This window comes from Trichomycterus rosablanca, chromosome 10, assembly GCF_030014385.1.
Source record: "Trichomycterus rosablanca isolate fTriRos1 chromosome 10, fTriRos1.hap1, whole genome shotgun sequence".
NCBI classification, from domain to species: domain Eukaryota; kingdom Metazoa; phylum Chordata; class Actinopteri; order Siluriformes; family Trichomycteridae; genus Trichomycterus; species Trichomycterus rosablanca.
Window position 1 is genome coordinate 2,629,097 of NC_085997.1, and position 20,471 is coordinate 2,649,567.

At 42.7% G+C, this 20,471-nt stretch overlaps 1 protein-coding gene across 1 annotated transcript in view; it reads right to left on the minus strand.

Moving 5' to 3' along the window:
• Positions 1-763: 763 nt before the first annotated feature.
• fam53b (family with sequence similarity 53 member B) overlaps positions 764-20,471 on the minus strand; it is a 31,231-nt gene continuing 11,523 nt past the window's right edge. Inside the window, exons 2-5 of the mRNA XM_063002742.1 lie at positions 11,618-11,842; positions 9,492-9,552; positions 4,082-4,689; positions 764-1,807 (exon numbers count right to left, since the gene is read on the minus strand). Of these exons, the coding sequence (XP_062858812.1) occupies positions 1,511-1,807; positions 4,082-4,689; positions 9,492-9,552; positions 11,618-11,707 (1,056 nt within the window). The 5' untranslated portion in view covers positions 11,708-11,842 and the 3' untranslated portion in view covers positions 764-1,510. The remainder of the gene's footprint in view (positions 1,808-4,081; positions 4,690-9,491; positions 9,553-11,617; positions 11,843-20,471) is intronic.

Here is a 20,471-nt window from a genome sequence, read left to right on the forward strand (position 1 = left end):
AACAACGATAGGCCTGTTGTTCCTATAGGGGTGGGGTAGTAGTAAGCCGGATAGGGTCTCCTCGTAACTGATGCAACTACGACCTCGGGGCAGGGAAGGAGTGCGTTGAACTGGGCGTGTCTCCGTACACAGGGCTGATCCGCATGAGCACTCGCCTAGTGCAGGTGAAAAAATGCATACGGCTGCTGCCCACGTGTCGGAGGGGGCGTGGGTTAGCTTAGTTGTCCTCAAATCAGAGCGGGGATCGGCATTAGTGGAGAGGAAGCGTGACGCAATCGGGCAGTTGGACGTGCTTAAAGAAAATGCAAAAACAAATTGGCTGTGATGGTGTTTGACAAACTTGAACTGATGAATCATGTGTAACCTATAACTAAACTTGTAATTTAATAGAAGTGAGTTTTATTTAAGGTGGTCTATATTTCAGATCCAATTTGTATTTTAAGCCAATAGAAGCACTTATACATTTTCTAAAAAGTGGAGAAATCAGATTATGTACTTGCTATTCACAATTAAATGCTATCCCACCGTGCATGACTGTTTATGATCTCTGGACTCTGGACATGTTGCAACCCTGACCATCAATTTGGAAGGGGTTTAGTTACAAACCTAATAAGTCTTATACATAAAATTATTGTCATTATTATTATTATTATTACTGTTATTAGTGAATACAGGTGCAAAGATAGACTGGATTTAAGTCATTCATAATCACACACACACACACACACACACACACACACGAGTCTGACGCCAGTTTACAAACACATTTTAACGCTGTTTATTTGTATGGAAATAAGTACATTTAGCGCTCGCGCTTGTGTTACACTTTTTAAAAAGAGGAATTCAATTCTATTAGCTCATAAAGGGAAGGAAACTCAGTCAAGTGAGATAATCATTCGACATTCAAACCTGAAGCCCTTTTAAGCTTTTCACGTTGTGAATTGCGTACGTGTGTACGTGTGTGTGTGTGTGTGTAATATATCTGTGCGTAGGTGCCAGTGCCAGTTCAATCACAAGTCCTAGTCCACAACGCTTTCTCTTCCTTTCGGATGAACCGAGCAGTGAAAGAACAGATCTGTAAAAATATAGATTTTAAATACTGTTCACTCCACGTTCAGCACAGACAGGCTTTCAGGACTGAGAACGTACACGTAAGTTTCATACTTCCTGTAGGTAAGAAAATAAAGGCTACATTATCTGTGTCATTAACCAGTCCACATGAACCAGAGTGCGGAGTAAATCCCAGAATCCACTCTGTTTCAACCTGAGTCGTCCTAATGTCCAACAATTCCCGTTTCATGTGCGTTCTATTCTCCTTGGTCCTATTTTGTTAAGTTTCCTCATCACCCGTTCCACAATAATCGATCACTATAAAAGGAAAACTCGACCATCAAGATTGCAACCAATCAGGCTGTTTAGAAATCAAGCCTAGTAATGGAGCACTAAAGGAAGTATTAAAGGATCAGGAGAAAAGACGTCTTCAAAAGTTCTATCCACCCTCCACCACGTCTCAGTTCCTCTCAATTTGCTCGATATCGAGCTCGCCACCCAGGACGTCCCTCCTCAATCCGCACAGCTCCGCCCACGGAGGGTCTCGCTCCTTTCCATTGGTCCGGTCGTCTGATTCATCGATGATGGACGAGTCGTCGTCTTTGAGACTGAAGTGAAATATCGCCCCTTTATTACAAACGGGAATGTGACTCTCGCTCTGGTGCTCGGGACTTCCTAACGCGGGTGAAGTCTGGTCTGACTGACAGCAGTCGTCACTGTCGAAGCTCGGGCAGCTGAAGCTCTGGAAATTCTGTTTCTATAGAGGAAAAAAACAGCCCACATTAACATTTATTAATGTTTGGCTACAAATTTATATTAACCAGACAGAATAAATCTGAAATAAGGGTCAAAGGATTTCAGGTGTCAACTAAAGGATAAAATAGAAGAACAAGATGTTTTCTTAATCTACCATGAAAGCAGTATACACTATTTGACTAATTTAACATTTTTGTCATCACAATTAAAGTGGGACTTGAACGAGCAACCTTCCAATCACTAGTCCAGTACAATTCTTGGTATATTATGGTTCCATGGTTGATATGTTTGCAAAATTATGAATCACTGGTAGAGGAAGTTAATGCTGCATAATCATTATCTCTCCCAACAGCGTGGGTACAGACGGATTTAAAGGTCAGGGCTTAGTGTTCATACCCGCGTGTAAACTGCACTTTCATATTCACTATGATCTCGATGTACAGTTCAGGTTAAAGTCAAAACGGGTTTCTGTTTTAGTCAGACACTCAAACTGCACGACTAAATTTACAGGCTGTTATAAACCACGTACCTTTGCACACAGTGCAAAATGTATAAAGCGATGTTCTATATACACCGATCAACCATAACATTAAAACCACCTCCTTGTTTTTACACACACTGTCCATTTTATCAGCTCCATTAGCCCCCTTTCATGCTGTTCTTTAATGGTCAGGACCCCCACAGAGCAGGTATTATTTAGGTGGTGGATCTTTCTCAGCACTGCAGTGACACTGACATGGTGGTGGTGTGTTAGTGTGTGTTGTGCTGGTATGAGTGGATCAGACACAGCAGCGCTGCTGGAGTTTTTAAACACCTCACTCTCACTGCTGGACTGAGAATAGTCCACCAACCAAAAACATCCAGCCGACAGCGCCCCGTGTGCAGCGTCCTGTGACCACTGATGAAGGTCTAGAAGATGACCGACTCAAACAGCAGCAATAGATGAGCGATCGTCTCTGACTTTACACCTACAAGGTGGACCGACTAGGTAGGAGTGTCTAACAGAGTGGACAGTGAGTGGACACGGCGTTTAAAAACTCCAGCAGCGCTGCTGTGTCTGATCCACTCATACCAGCACAACACACACTAACACACCACCTGACCATTGAAGAACAGGGTGAAAGGGGGCTAACAAAGCATGCAGAGAAACAGATGGACTTCAAAGTGCTTCTATATGGTAAGTGGAGCTGATAAAATGGACAGTGAGTGCAGTAAGCATGCAACTAATTCAGGTTGTCTAATCATCAACATTGTTTAAACGTTTTATAAAAAAATAAGGTAATACATCAACTAAATGGAACAGGATGCTCAGTTTAATTTGTGCTCTAAAAATACAGCACAAATAAATGATTGTTAATGTATTACCTGATCAACTTTAAATGTCTAAATGTCACGTGTCTACAAAAGTTGGGACAAGAACAACTGAAGACTGTGGAATGATCAAAAACACAACCAGTACTGGTTATAATGGGAGCATTAATGAAAGGCTCGGTCATTTATGAAGCAGGACGGAGCTGAACTGTTATTAAACAAGAATGGAAAAAATTCCACTTTCATAACTACAACAGTTCACATCCTCAGTTGCCAAACAACTACAAACTTCTTGTTAAAATGCAAGCTGATGAAACCCAGGTGTAAATATGTCCGGTTCCACATTTTTGCAACATGTTGCAGCATTCAAATTTAGTTGATTTGTTTTTACACCACCATGTAGCACATCTGTGATCAATTCAACTGATACTGTAAATATCTTGTCCTTGTTTTAGATTTAATACACATCAGAGGAGATTTGTGAATGAGATTTGCAGGAGCTTGGTGTTCATGGTCGACAGTATTTACAATGATCAGGGATGTTGGTTTGATCTTTAGCATAAAGAGTGGCTCAGTGGTTTATTACACTCGCCCACCACCACTGAGATTCGAAATGGAAACTGATTCTCAACCAATCTGGTTTATTATTAGCAGCATATTTTTTTAGTTTAAATGTCCCGGAAAGAACTCGTCCTGTTTAGTAACAGAAGTATTGAGTGGGTGCGGACGGTGATGTCTCAAGTGACATTTAAAAGAAGTGTGTGTGTGTGTGTGTGTGTGGTTTTTTTTCTTAGGTGAACAGACTTAGAATTTTTAAGCTCAATGCTTTCCATCTCTGCCTGGCTTTCTGCAGTTTCCCAATTTGGATATAATCAGTTTCCCTTTCATTCTTTTCAGATCACCAATATTGATCGATGTCTGATCGAAGCCCCTAATTATTTACGTAAAATGTAATTTCGCTTACCTGGGTCATCTTGGCCAGGTCGAGTGAAGGCCTCTGTTTGTGGGACTCGTGAGGTCGGCGACGCTTCATGCCGATCTTCTGGTCATTGAGGACACAGGGTTGCGATTGGCTGCGAGCGAGGCCTCCTGTCTCATGAGCAGAGTCTTTGGAATCGGTCTCGGGGGCGGCATCGATCTCCGCCAGGAAAATCCTCTCGTGGGATTGGCAAAGGGCGCGGGGCGGGTCTAAGCTGACGGCGGTGAACGACGTAGGGAACGGCGGATCTGGAAGGCTGGATCGCGTCGGGAAGCTGAAACTGGAGCTCCGCTGCATGCTGGAGAAGATGGATGAGGACGAGGATGATGACGAGGGTAAAATGGCTCCGCCGCTGTGACAGCGCCGCTTCTCCACGGCCGTCCAAAGCTTGGAAGCCTGAGGGCGCCAGGGCGAACGGCAACTGAATTCATCGGAGCAGGAGCGCGAGCGGCACTGCCGCTTGCTGGGCGAAGGAGCCTCGCTCAGGCTCAGGTTTTGCAGCAGGCCGCTGATGGAACCGGTGCTATTCGCACCAGAGTCCCACAAACTCTCCAGACTGGGGCCCACCGGACACTGGCCAACGCTAACCAAATCTGAAACCAAAAATACAAGACAGTAAACCAAAATGCATGAAATAAAGAAATGTGTAATGTATGTTTTTATAGTTGACGTGCCAGTGGGTGAATTTGGTACTTTAAATTGCTCTTAGAGTTTAGTAGGGCAGGTTGGTAGGCAGGCAGGCTTGATTCCTCCTACAACTCTTTGAAGACTGGCAAAACCTGAATGTATTCTCACACCTGAAGTTAAATGCAGGTCACAATAGAGGACTCGGTATGTCTCTAAGCACGCAATCATGTTCTGGCCACACCCATTTCACAAGATTTACTTTGTGTCTCCAACTTCCTGCCTGATCTGCATGATTTCATATTTCTTCTATAGGAAGCGTGTGATTCTCACAACAACTGATAAATACCTCACTAGGTTAAATCATAAATGGTGAATTAAAGCTAAATGTTTTAACTTGTTTGAGTTTGAACTTGCTCGGGTGGCGCAGTGGTCTATTATGTTAGCCCACCATCGCCGAGATCTGGGTTGGAATCTTAGCAGTGCTATTGGCCAGGACTTTGTCTAAGAGGGGGATGGCCGAATCCCTGCACTGGACTGGCACTTTGTTGAAGATATTCCTGCCTTATGCCTAGAATTTCCTGTGAAATTATATTTATAAATTAATTAGGATTTTAACATCGTGTTTTACACCCTTTGTTTACACAAGATTCATCAGTTCGAGTCTTTAATGTCAAACACAGTCATGGACAATTTTTATCTCCAGTTCACCTCACTTGCACGTCTTTGGACTGTGAGAGGAAACCGGAGCTCCCGGAGGAAACCCACACAGACATGGGGAGAACATGCACACAGAAAGGACTGGGAATCGAACCCAGGACCTTCTTGCTCTAAACCGCCCAGCAGTTGATGGAAATAAACATAAATATGAGTCTAAACTCATGGAAGCCATGTAGTGCTGAGATATTTGTCTGAGCTTGTGCTGTGATTATAAAGTTCATTGCTGAGGTTGTACCTGAGGCATGTGCACGATCAGAATTTATGAATCACCCAGCAGTTCAAACTCTGCTTCCTTCTACATAATGAACGTGTATTTATATACTTATCTGATAAATCACCTGACAATGCAATAATTATAATAATAATGTGAGATTTATCCAGAATTTAAAAGTGAAAGTGGCGGATTAGGCTCTAGCATAAAGTCAACAACCCTGAAATCAGAAAAGTTTGGACATGTACATTCAAGCCCTGCATCCACCAGGTTATTAAATACATCCTCCGCAGTATAAGCTTAGTGTTACCTAGCAAACAGGATTTGTTTATCACTACTAAAATATCAGGACAGTCATTAGTCACTGATACCTACAGGGGAAAAAATAAAAGGAACACAACATGTACCAGGACGTCCCTTTTGTGTACAAGACTCCAAATCAAGTTGTTTAAGAGAGATAAAATCAGTTCCTCTCCAGAGAACAAACTTCAACATGTGCACATTTTGTTTTGTTCAATTTATTGATTTGGATTTTAATGCCATGCTTAACACATATGTGTCACTTTATGGCAAGACTGGTCTTTATAATTTAAGCTATTTTATATTTTCATTTTAATGGCTGCAAGGTAGATTAAAACTGGTGTATTTTGGGGCGTTCTATAAGGATGTGTTTTATCATTACAGGTGTTTGGCAGATTTCACAGGTTGGGTTTTTTTCTCCATTGATCAGGTATTGGTGGGGTATTCTGGTGTGGCCGATTCTGCACCTTGTGTGTATAACTTGGTCTATACATCATCCTTGGTTTGATGTTCATGTTTGGATGTATCTCCAGATGTTTGTTTGTGGTCTGAGTGATTTCTTGAAATGTAACATATTCAGGTAAACCCTTGGGGGGCGCAGCGGCCTGTTATGCTAGCCCCCTACTGCTGAGATTTGAGCTTAGTGGGAGGGGAGTGGGTGGTTCTCTAAAGCCCCTTGATTTTATTTTATTTTAAAAGCAAATATAATATGCAATTTGGGGAGTGGAGTCCAAAATTTTGCATAAGTCTATAGTTCAGCCAACTCTTTCCCTTTTGAATTTGTAAATAATAGAATATTCCTGCTATTTTACACATATAAATTTATCAAATTTAAATATCCCATTAAGTTTTTAATAAATACAGATATATTTTCTATTAATGCATTCGTTACTCAAATTTTGGAACCTATCACCCAGAACAAAACCCTAAACTGAAGCAGACTTTCTAAATTTCCTCACACGTTTTTTTGGTGTTCGAGCACTCTTTCAGGAAGGGTCGATATCACAGAAGCAAACAATAGACAAAAACATGGCCTAGTCAAAAGGAAGTCTCTAAAATCAATCCAGATCTGTGTGGGTGAAACCGAGGGCTGCAAGACATCAAGCCAGCAATCCATGAATAGCTGCGCCTGATTGGTGGCAGGCTGCCAGGACCGGAGGGGGCCTCATCTCAATACACACAACGTGTAGTAGTCTAGACTTCTGATCCTACTCACAAATCTTCATTTCTTTAGTAAATTATTGCCATATACTGTACATCTAGTCTCTAATCTGATATTATATATGTGGAAAATGGTAGTCCAGCATTAAAGCAAAGATTGATGTTCTCCTGATGTGGACCATCATACCACCAAAGATTCAGTGATGGATGAGCCCAGCACAATTCCCACTGAAGGAAAAACATCTGCTTTTTTTGACTTGCACAGAACAATTTATTTTCTAGGTCAAGGTTCGACCCCAAAAAACATCTTTTAATAGACGCGAGATAATTCCAGGCTAAAGCAACACAGGCTATTTCCTCCGAATCCTAGCATTAATCACGTTTTCAGTGAGCATTCACGTACTATGGGGTCTCTTGTGTACAAATCAGGTTTGAAGTGACTCCCAGTGAAACGTCGGATTGATTCATCACTGGATTGAGCCCAGTTTGGATCATCGTGTTGCAAGTATTTGGTTTCATAAGCAACAAGTACTTTGGTTCAGTCTCGTGTCAGTTTACTGGCAAGTATAAAGAACCGGTCACATGTTTCTGGAAGCAAAATTCTGCACCTAAAAGTTACATTTATTTATTTATTTATTGGGATTTTAACATCATGTTTTACACACACTGGTTACATTCATGACAGGAAATTACTGGTTACACAAGATTACACAGCAGTTCAATTTCATTGTCAAACAGTCATGGATAATTTAGTATCTCCAGTTCATCTCACTTGCACGTCTTTGGACTGTGGAAGGAAAACCACGCAAACTCCACACAGAAAGAACCCAGACCGCTTCACCTGAGAATCGAACCCAGGACCTTCTTGCTGTGGGGCGACAGTGCTACCCACCGAGTCTCTACGCCGCCCAAAATGTACATTTAATACGATTAATGGCACAATCTCAATTCAGTTCGGGTGAAATTCTTGGACTTTGAATTGCGAACACACATTTGAAGGACGACTGCTCTCATGTGAACCTCTACAGGCGAGGAAGATTACCAGCAATCTCCAAGAGTCTCTTGTGATTGTGAATGTGATGTGATGAGGTGTGACTGCGCCTTTAGTAGTATGCTTTAGCCAAACACCGAAAAGCACAGGATGGAAAGGTCAGGAGTAGCACACAGATCTTCCACAAGATCATTAACAACCTGCTTTTTCCTGGCTAAGGTCAAGCCTGAAAACACTGGGCACATAATGGAATACCAGGGCATCCACATAAACATAAACGTGTCCACACACAGTAACCGAAGACCATTTGAAACAGCCAGTCCTACTTCAGCATGTTTTTAAAGGTGGAAAGAAACTGGAGAACCCGGGGGAAACCCATGCCCACATAAGGAAAACATGCCAACCTGTTCACAGGCCAAGCCGAGGCTCAAATAGATATAAAGTTCTTTACGACCCATGTTGCTGTGCAGAATCCGCTCAAGCAACTGTGCCACCATGGTAATATTATTCTGTAAACTTTGATTCTGGCTCCCATAATTCCACAGCTGGACTAACCTACTTTTAAACCACTTTGGTATGTGCTCTTGCTCTCTGGATTGGCAGGAAACGGTCTCTTCTGCTTTCTTTCACATTATTAAATGTTACTATTTTGGCCATGGTGAGGCATTTTTCCACAGTCAGATTACAAAGATGCTTCTGTGCAGGGGCAAGAGGGCAAACAAAAGCAACCATCGTAGCACAAACCGTTGCGTGTAAGCTTTGGTTACACGCCAGTAATTGTGTGCCTGTCTAAGGCTAAGGTAACACTCCAAGTTCACTCAGGGCTCCGTTTGTTTACTCAACCCAAAGACTAGCACCGCTGTGGTCCGACTGCCGCTTCCTGTGTCTAAATATTTTGTAAATACTTAAACTTTAGCCAGACTAATAATGTTTTACCCTTGTTTATCCTGCACTGATTGTACACTGCTCTTATGTAAAGCCAATGTGATCTCTCCAGCACTTATTACACTTAGCAAAGGTGGCTCACTTGGCTGCATAAGTAAACAGCAGAAATAAAACAAAACAGTGAATTTTATTTACAATGCACTCAGACACAATTTATCGGAAGTGGTAACACCTGTTAAGGCTAACCGGTATCAGGTGTCAGGGCTTTATGTAGAGCAAACGTTCAGGTGCTGCAGGAGCAGGAGAGGAACACGGCAGCGTTCGCTTCAGGATGAGCTCAATCGGCTCATTTCACTGATCCTACAAGCTGCCAAATGCACCATTTACCCAAAGAGTGGATCATAGCCAACACTTAACACCAACACACAAAGTCCAAGTGGGAAAAACTTGAAGAGAAAAAGTGTGGTGCACATGTTCCTGAACTGTGCAAAAACAAGACTTACCCATGATTCCACAGGGGAGGAGGGCTGCTCCCTGGCTCATGGTGGTGGTCGAGGGCTCGCGCTGTGAAAACAAATCTCCATAAATGACCAAGTTCAAATACAAGGACTAGCCCTTCCCCCACAGTACTCAAGCCCTAAACCCTTAAGTTTTCCATACCCTCTATACAATGGCTAACCCTGACCTTTAACCCCAGCTTCCTTATGAGCCGTATATCTGAAGAGAACAGTAGTTAATAAAGAGAGCATGAATAAATAGGACTCTGATAGGAACGAGCGAGCGAGCGAGCGAACCCCTCTACTCCGGTGATGGTTTGTGCACAATGAGACAGGAAACCAGTCCTCCCACCCGCTGTTAGGTTCTGAAAAGCACCCAGCCAACAATGACGAGCTCATGCTAACCACAATCATCTCAAAGCCTGGGGAAAGTGGAGCAATGAAAGCTCAATCGCAGGACTCTCTCTGGGTTTCGGTTTTGGGTTGCGATACAGCCGAAGTCGAAAGTTTACATGCACCAGTACAGAACTTGTCATGGCAAGCTTAAGATTTCATTAATTACTATAAATGTTTGACCGCAGAGATGATTAATGATTAAAGAATTGGAACATACACATTTATCCAAATACTATTTTCCAATTTGCAGTTCTTTCATCAATTCTTTGTGATTTTTTTTTTTTTACCTTTTCTTTTTTTTTTTTTTTAAATGTGCCATCTATCATATTTCAAAACGTAGATGATTAATGTGGTGGTGAGCAAAGTTTTCTCAGTGATTATGACTGACCACAGCTGATGGCCCATATGAATAGGTCAGTGAAAACTTGTCTGGAAGACTACAGGAACAACCAACATAGGTTACACCATCCAGAGTCAAGAAAGCTCTACATTACCAGGGCTGACATGCAAGATCAAACTTTAAGGTGCCACTTTTAAAGCACAGGGTTCTTTTCCTATGAGTCTATGGCAACGTAAAGCCATTAGAAGAGCTTTACAATAACACCTTCTGGGTACACTCAAACTCTCTCAAACATTCTACGTATATGGGCTCAGAGAAGTCACCAGCTATAGACATAGTAATCACTAATGAGAAGATAGGACCATGCCACAAAGTTTAACGTTACACAACCTTCTGTACCTAATTAATCTAATTAATCATAAGCTGCTGACCCAACATCCACAACATCCTCATGGAAGAACTATTTCAGGAAAATCCTAAACGGAAAAGATGAAACAATTCCAGTGTATTGGGTAAACGGAAGCTGGGCATACCGAATCTAGACTGACCAGGCTTCCCTTAGACCGGTCTCCTTATTGCAAGAGTATAACAAAAACAATCTAGGAATGCATCTGGACTCACGGGTACTAATATCTTCCATTATTAACCGTCTCTTTTTCATGACCTGGACAACAAAAACATCCATTATTTCAATAACCATACTGTGCGTTGGCCTTTCCTGGATGCATCATCTGCAGGAACATCCCTAATCTTTACCCGTCCTGATCCAAACCTCCAGGAACGTGTTGCAGCCATAAACTTATCGGCATCTAAGAAGGAGCACAGTTACCAAAACTGTGAAGAATATTTTATCTTCGTATCGTCAGTCTCTTTGCAAAGAGGTGCATGAAATCATTTGTATGCACATAAGAAGAAGAGTGAAGGCTGTTATAGCTGCAAAGGCAATTCCATACTGATGCCCATGGTTTTGGAATGGGACGTCCAACTTTAGTCATGGTCAGGTGTCCACAAAATGGTCTGTCTATGCAAATACAGGATGGTGGAACCTACATTTAATTAAGGTCGTCTTAAATAAAAGCCACTGGCTACAACACCAACAGTGATGATGTAATAACTGTGACGGGTCTAAATTCTGACATCACTTCTTGGACCAACACAGCCTGTAGTTATGTAGAAACTTCACTTCTATAGATGTTTAGTGGAACCGAAGAGAAACGTTTCATTATCGTATCTGCTACTTCCAGGAAGAACTTGTTTATATAATCTGTGCAGACAGGAAGACGGATCTCAGGATATTTCACAAGCAGGGGAAATGAGGACGTTCTCAGGTACAACATCTCTTTGTGTCACTACAAAAACAGTCATTAGGAAAACGAGCGGTTTTACCACGTCTTACCAGCTCTAAGGTCGACTGCGTGGATGTTACATCATCAACACTCTTCTTTTCCAGTGTTTTAGTATGAATGATCACCATGGCCACACACATCTTTGCCCAAGCCCATTTCAGTAAGATGAAAACCTCCTAAAGTCCATCTTCACACACAGTGCAGTGGATGATGAGCTTACGCCTCGGTCCGGCCCCCTGTTACTTCAGGAATGTTCCCCAGATGCCCTCCTGACCCTGCGAACACAAAAGAAAGACGCGGGGTTAGCATGCACCTTCCCACGCCGTCATAAAACGACAATACAAACTGCAGACGAAGGCCGTGGGCTAAAGACATTAATTACTCTACGTTTTTGGATTTAATTTATAATCCATTTATAAACTGGTTTATAATTATTATTTTGGTTTATACAATTGTTTACCACAGCCCCTTGCCACATACAGTGTATCACAAAAGTGAGTACACCCCTCACATTTCTGCAGATATTTAAGTATATCTTTTCATGGGACAACACTGACAAAATGACACTTTGACACAATGAAAAGTAGTCTGTGTGCAGCTTATGTAACAGTGTAAATTCATTCTTCCCTCAAAATAACTCAATATACAGCCATTAATGTCTAAACCACCGGCAACAAAAGTGAGTACACCCCTTAGTGAAAGTTCCTGAAGTGTCAATATTTTGTGTGGCCACCATTATTTCCCAGAACTGCCTTAACTCTCCTGGGCATGGAGTTTACCAGAGCTTCACAGGTTGCCACTGGAATGCTTTTCCACTCCTCCATGACGACATCACGGAGCTGGCGGATATTCGAGACTTTGCGCTCCTCCACCTTCCGCTTGAGGATGCCCCAAAGATGTTCTATTGGGTTTAGGTCTGGAGACATGCTTGGCCAGTCCATCACCTTTACCCTCAGCCTCTTCAATAAAGCAGTGGTCGTCTTAGAGGTGTGTTTGGGGTCATTATCATGCTGGAACACTGCCCTGCGACCCAGATTCCGGAGGGAGGGGATCATGCTCTGCTTCAGTATTTCACAGTACATATTGGAGTTCATGTGTCCCTCAATGAAATGTAACTCCCCAACACCTGCTGCACTCATGCAGCCCCAGACCATGGCATTCCCACCACCATGCTTGACTGTAGGCATGACACACTTATCTTTGTACTCCTCACCTGATTGCCGGCACACATGCTTGAGACCATCTGAACAAAACAAATTAATCTTGGTCTCATCAGACCATAGGACATGGTTCCAGTAATCCATGTCCTTTGTTGACATGTCTTCAGCAAACTGTTTGCGGGCTTTCTTGTGTAGAGACTTCAGAAGAGGCTTCCTTCTGGGGTGACAGCCATGCAGACCAATTTGATGTAGTGTGCGGCATATGGTCTGAGCACTGACAGCCTTACCCCCCACCTTTTCAATCTCTGCAGCAATGCTGACAGCACTCCTGCGCCTATCTTTCAAAGACAGCAGTTGGATGTGACGCTGAGCACGTGCACTCAGCTTCTTTGGACGACCAACACGAGGTCTGTTCTGAGTGGACCCTGCTCTTTTAAAACGCTGGATGATCTTGGCCACTGTGCTGCAGCTCAGTTTCAGGGTGTTGGCAATCTTCTTGTAGCCTTGGCCATCTTCATGTAGCGCAACAATTCGTCTTTTAAGATCCTCAGAGAGTTCTTTGCCATGAGGTGCCATGTTGGAACTTTCAGTGACCAGTATGAGAGAGTGTGAGAGCTGTACTACTAAATTGAACACACCTGCTCCCTATGCACACCTGAGACCTAGTAACACTAACAAATCACATGACATTTTGGACGGGAAAATGAAAAGCAGTGCTCAATTTGGACATTTAGGGGTGTAGTCTCTTAGGGGTGTACTCACTTTTGTTGCCAGTGGTTTAGACATTAATGGCTGTATATTGAGTTATTTTGAGGGAAGAATAAATTTACACTGTTATATAAGCTGCACACAGACTACTTTTCATTGTGTCAAAGTCTCATTTTGTCAGTGTTGTCCCATGAAAAGATATACTTAAATATCTGCAGAAATGTGAGGGGTGTACTCACTTTTGTGATACACTGTACATACTTTTATTTCTTTTTGCATTAATACAAGGACTAATAATAATAATAAACAATATTTTATTTATATAAAAAAACTACAACTACAGTACATTTAATACATCAATGAATGACAACTTCATGTTTACAGAATTCAGTGGATGCTGTTAACCAAAGCAACTTGTCACTAAATGCAAATTGGCTGTGGTGGGGCTTGAACCAGCAAGCTTCTGATCACCAACAGCCCTGTGTAGGAGCTTGCATCAAACTCTTGTGTGCATTAGCTAATCATGGACTGGTGGAGAGAAGAATGATGGGAAAACATTTTGCTCATTTGGTAAGACCTGTCTGTGCAAGTGAGGGTCAGATCTGGTAGATGCTCATGGTTGACGGGTTGAACGCAGCAGATTGTGTATCGAGAGGCCAAGACTTCTGATGCCAAAGGACCCGACTATCTGACTGAAGGCCACAGCATCTGGTACAAACCAACAGAGGAGCTACTGTGGCCCAAACTGCATATCATTAAACCCTAGTGAGCAAGTGAATGTGATACAAACCACGCAAACCCTTCTATGTTCTGGGCCATGTATGGTAGCCGCCTGCCTTCAAAAATGCCTACAATGGGGACACAAGTAATAAAAGAAGAAGAAATCCAGTTTTCTATTAATTTATGTGAACAGCCAGGCATGTGGGTCATGAATTTAGAGATGAGATTGCACAAGGATGCACTGTGGGATAATCCAGCTTGCAACATTGCGAGAGCTGGAGGAACTTCTGGTAACTGTTATGGACAGAATGTCAGGTAGTTCAGTAACAATTTTCAGATGCTCAGAATTTCCCTGCCAATAACTTTCAGGAACATGTTTCGTAACTGCATTCAACGTAAATTTGCATTCAGAGAGTCACCATCACTGTGACTTAGTGTCAAACAATCTGCCCATCAGTGTTAACCAAAATACCCAGCAGTATAATCACGTCTCATCTAACCTCGACAACTAAAACCGAACAGACGACCTACAAGTGTTAAACCCAACACATGCACTCAGTCCCTCGTGAGAACTAAACGCTTTAGTCCATGCTCGCTCCTCCTGACCGAGTTTAGCTTCTAAAGTGATCTTTACTGCAGGCTAGAGTTCAGGAGCCAGTGGCGCAATAGTTCATCCAGACTGAAAACGTGGAGCAGAAAATAGCACCGGCCCAAAACTTATCACAACACTCAGCCCTTCCGGCACGCCTCGCGAGCTCTGTAAACCTGCTGATTACTGCCACATGCGAGTCACAATTTCAACAATCGCCAGGCTGTTTTTACAACTGCCCGTCGTTCCTTCTGATTACATTTCCATCCACAGAAGTTCACGCCAAGGTAGACTTGTAAGATCTTCTAGAATAGCGAAAAATATACAAGTGGTGATTTAGATTTACAGCTGCCCAGATGTGTTAAATACGTAAATCATTTAAAGTGAGCCAGTGAATGAAGGACCATGACAGATAATGCTTCTGGAATATAATGAAGCAACAGAATACATAAAGGTGTGTGTATTGTGATAACACACAAGCTGTAACAAACTGTTGTATTCTTTATTAAGAATTCAAAATGTGAATACAACATGCTAGCCCACCGCTGCTGAGTTCTCAAGCTCCAATGTCAGCTCTGCTATTAGCCAACCAGGTGCCTACACAGATGTGATAGGCTATAATAATAATAATAATTAATACAACATGTTGGCTTGAACGTTTAACAAGAGGGAGTCCAATCTTCTCCACAGAAGGCCGATGTGGCTTCAGGTTTTCCTACAAACCAAGCCCAAGCACACCTGATTCCACCTGTTTAATTAATTAGTCTTGGTCTTCAAGACTTAAGTGTCTACAAAACAAGAACGAAGGAACTGGAGATGATCTCTCAGAATTAGGATCAGAATTGTGCAGTGTGATCTTCACCGTGGTTCTTCCTGGATGTGAAAGCTGGACAATAAAAAAAGCAAGACAGGAAGATTATCAAAACCCTTGAACTTCACTTTTACGAGTACCTTGGACGACAAAGAAGTGGACAAACAAAGGAATCCTTGACCAAATCAAACCTAAACCCCCAGCCCAGATAACCAAACTGAACCGCTTTTATTGTGGATGCATTATGAGAAGACCTAATTAATAGGAAATGACAAAAATGCTTCGAAGCATTGAAGGTAAAAGAGGAAGAGGACGGCCAGCACAAAGATCAAAGATTGCCGAAAACAATAAGAGGAACAATGAATGAGCCATAAAGAATGTTCAAGATGTTTTGGAGGAACTATCCAAAGTTTAAACAAGCAGAGAGACTAATGGCTGCTGGAACTGTAGTACGTGTGTTGGTATGAAACAGGGCATGGCTTTATTGGTGGAGCCTATCAGTGCGAGTCAGGCTGCAGAAATGTTGGATAAAGAGCAACAACCGGATCCCTGAGGAGGAAAGTCACACGAGTAAATATGTTCTGGACCCATCAAAGCACAGACTGCAGGTCAGACGAGTTATACTGTCCAATCCATCCGTTATGAAGATCATTATACGTTCTTCATAATTAGTAAATTAATGGTTAAATTATTAGAAAAGCTGATGTGGATATATGTTATATATAGACGCCGCACCTAAATACTGATAACATTAATGCCTGCTTCTGTAATTACTCATTTCACTGAATGCGTACAATCCAAAGTCTTGTGGACAAACCTTCCCAGAAGATTATACAACAGTTAGTTCCGACCTTACAATCTGATTGGTTGAGAAGCGTTCTAACTGTGCTGATATTGGTGATAACAGCGCGGCCTTTTCACACCACAACTGTATTACTCCGCTGACGCGTTGCCAGTAACGACGAGCTTCATGCACACAAACGCGCACGCAGGCGACACCGACTTTTTTTCCCGATCGCGTTTTAAATGCGTTATCTGATATACAATCTAGCGCACTGTGTAGGGAACATAACCAATTGTCTAATTCACTCTCTAGTGCACTGTGTAGGGAACATAAATCCCTGATCTGATACACAATCTAGTGCACTATGTAGGGAACATTAATGCGTTTGTAATGCGAACAGTTAGCTTAATAGCCCAGTTAACTGCTCCTAAAAGTTCTGTTATCACCCATAATCCTTTGGTGTGTGTGAGAGGTCTTTTATTTCTTTTTTCCCTTCGGAGGTTCTGGCCTTTTTCTTCTTGTTGTTCTTACCTCCCTGAAATGAGTTTTTGCAACTTGGGATGTCTGCTTTGTAGTGTTAAACTTTATATTCGTTGTGGAACTACTTTTTGGAGGAAGGTATTGTCAATATTAAAGCATATTTAATATGAAATTCAGGGCTTCTTTGATTTATTTTCTTTCTTTATTTTGTAAAAACTGTTGTATAAAAGCAATAGAACACTTGAGGTCGTGTGTTATCGCGAATAACACACTCCCTCTCGTGTTCTATTGCTTAAGTAAAGCACGGTTTTGGAATAAATTGTCCAGTTATCTCATGGACGTGTCCATATACTTTTGACTGCTTTATTTTTCTTGCTCATTAGCACTTTGGCTATTCAATAAGCAGGTTGACTAGCATACTCGCTGTACACAATTTCAGGGTCACAGAGTTTAATTCTGATTAAAACTCGCCGTACAAGACGACCCTCTTCGACATGTGTCAAGGTCGGTCCCTGCATACAGAGAGTCACACTACGCCCTACGTGAATTCCACACCCATCGTACAGACACGGAGCTTAGCGACCCTTACCGACACCTTACAGAGTGTCATTTATTATGGTCAGGGTTGCAACACAACATCTCAGTATTAAGGAATTACACCCCCCCCCCCCCCCCCCCAATTTGCAGCTAGAACAGCCTCCACCTTCTACTCAACCCTTTCTAAAAGGATTTCAAGTGCATCTGTAGGGATTTGGGTTTTATTTTATATAAAATAAAAGAGCATTTGTGAGGTCAGGCGCTGATGGTGGACGCGAGGCCTGGCTTGCAACTCAAGTTCCAATTCATCCTGAATGTGTTCACTGGTGTTGAGGTCAGATTTCTGTGCCGGTCACTAGAGTTCTTCCACACCAGCTCACCACAAATGCAAATATTCCACATTTACAGCACGTATAAAAATATGAGTCGGGTATTGATGAAGCATTTTATGCCACTATAGATCAACACTGTGCCAGGACACACTGGGTTGAAGGTTGGTGGAGTTATTGTGATATGTAATCTTAATAACCGCGCAGCGTTCTGGACTTTGTTAACAGAATCCAGCCAAAATAAAAGCTTTTTGCTGAAGGCAGTACAACCCAGAGCTTTACTAAGCCTTTTTTGATGATCCGCTTCCCACAACGGCTAATCATCCCTCACTCTGTTCAACACCGAGCTCAGAAATCAAACCTCCGACCAGCAGATGGTTTGCCTGCAGGCCAAGTGTGTGAACTCGCCTTTGTATTGTGCTCCAGCACACCTGAAAGCCTGAATACCACCGGGCCTGTGTCCTCCTCGCCAAACAAACAAAGAGCCAAGTTTTGCATGTGTAAAACCACCACGCGAGCACGGTCCCTTTCACAAACATCACAGCGACTGGGAAGTCACGTTCCGAAAGCCTCGGAGGAAGCACGCCAGTAGAAATGTGTTCAGTCTGACAATACCAGCCGGCACTGGCAGCATCGAGGTCGCTGAGTAAACACGGACGAAGCCAGAGCAGAGAAAATAAAGAGAGATTAAACAGGGCGATTTACAATATACGGCCATAAGTATGTGGACACCCTTCTTAATTATTCAGTTTGTCGGGAAGGACCTAATACACCAACAGCACTGAGGGGTTATCAGACAAAATTAACAACTACTGTAACTAAATAGTGCTGAGGATCAGAATTTGGCTCAATTATTGAGCAATAACCATTTAGATAAAACTCTTATTAAAAGAGACGCTTCACTAATTATAAGAACTGTGTTTTTGTAACTGTGCCAGTCCGGTAAATGGTTTTTACATTTGTAGACTGAATGAATGAGAATGTGCTGTGTCCTAAATCACTTGCTACAGTACCAAAGATTAGGGCTGATTACTTCTTTGGGGATTCATTTGATGTATTTAGCACCTTTCTCCCCATTTTCCTCCCGATTTAGCGCAGTCAATTTGACTTCCGCTGCTGAGGGATACTGGATTGCATCCGAGGAGAGCACGTCGCCGTACACGCCTCTTCCGACACGTGCACAGCCCTCCTGTTCTCGTCTCTTCCGCCAATCAGGGTCCTTACACAGCGTATGAAGACCCACCCACACATAGTCCGGCCCCTCACCCTGCGGATACGATGGCCAATTAATATCTGCCAATTATGCCCGCTAGACGGCGCCCAGCCGACCTGTGGCAACACCGAGTTTCGAACCGAGGAGTTCAGAAACTCGGCGCTGGTGTGCTCGTGGAATATCCCGCTGCGCCACCTGGGCGCCAGCACTTGCTTTTTAAGGCGTGTGGATTTTTTAATGGTTTATTGTTCACAGTATTTAGCATATACACCTTTATCCAAAGCCATTTACAGTTGTCGCTAATAACTGTTCAAGCAACTGAGAGTGGCCCAACAGCGTCAACTTTGTAGCGAACCAGCAATCTTCTGATTACCAGTCTAGTCTAGTATCATAACCGATAGGAACAGTGGTAGCCTAGTGGGTAGATCTTTGAGCTGTCAATTGAAAGGTTGAGCTCTGCAGTCACTGTTGGGTCCTTAAGCAAGGCCCTTAATTCTCTCGGCTCCGGGGGCGGAGTACAACGTCTGACCCAGCGCTCCGGCGAAATAAGAATTTTGTTGTACTGTACACCTGACAAATAATGGCGTTCTTTACTAATCATTAAAAAGGTGGTTGGTCCTTGGCAGCAGTCAGGTTTCATAACTAGCATCTATCTATATAGGTGTGGTAATAACTGAAGATTTAAACGCATTCCCGAGTCAAAAGGTCACTGGTTAAATAAAGGCGTTTACTTCAGGCTATTAGCGTAATGGCAGTCGCAAAACCATAATCACAGAACACAGAAGAAACCGCTTTTGTTCGTTTCAGTGTGTATTCACAGAGGTACAGGTGCACCGACCGAATACACACCAAAGAAGTTCATAAAACCTGGCGTGGCTGCTAAATGTAAAGAAAATATGTACACGTTAGTGTGTAGCCCGCAGCACAGCTAATCATCCTAGCAGGCGTGAGCATAAATCACAAACGCGTAAAAGTGAAAAGTCAAACAGAACTTCTGTTCAGCAACAGACTTCACAGCTGCTCCGGAATTAGTTATGAGATCCCTGTACAGCCAAGAATACGGTTTAACTACCGCAGTATCGTTACGAGAAGCCAAATACAGACCAAGTACTTTATTTTCTTAACCATTTTCCTCATCGGTTTATTTCTAGCACCAGTAGAATACGTCAATGGGTAATTATGTGGGCTTTTTTTATTTTTATTGTCAGCTTTTTGTTTAATTTTCAGCTATATTTAGTTTAAGCATGCCATATTGCTGCTGTTGGGCCCTTGACCGAGGCCCTCAACCCTCAATTGCTTACTATACTGTAAGTCGCTTTGAATAAAGGCGTCTGCTAAATGCCGAAAATGTTCACGCAAGCCCGTCTTAGGCCGCTCAGGTGGCGCAGCGGTTAAAAAACACACGCTGGAACCAGAGCTACATCGTATCGAATCTCAGCTCTGCCTGCCGGCTAAGGCTGAGCGGCCACACGAACAACGATTGGCCTGTTGTTCAGATATGGGCGGGACTAAAATGGATGGGGTCTCTCTCCCACGACTGGTGCAATTACGACCTCTGCTGGCTGATTGATGG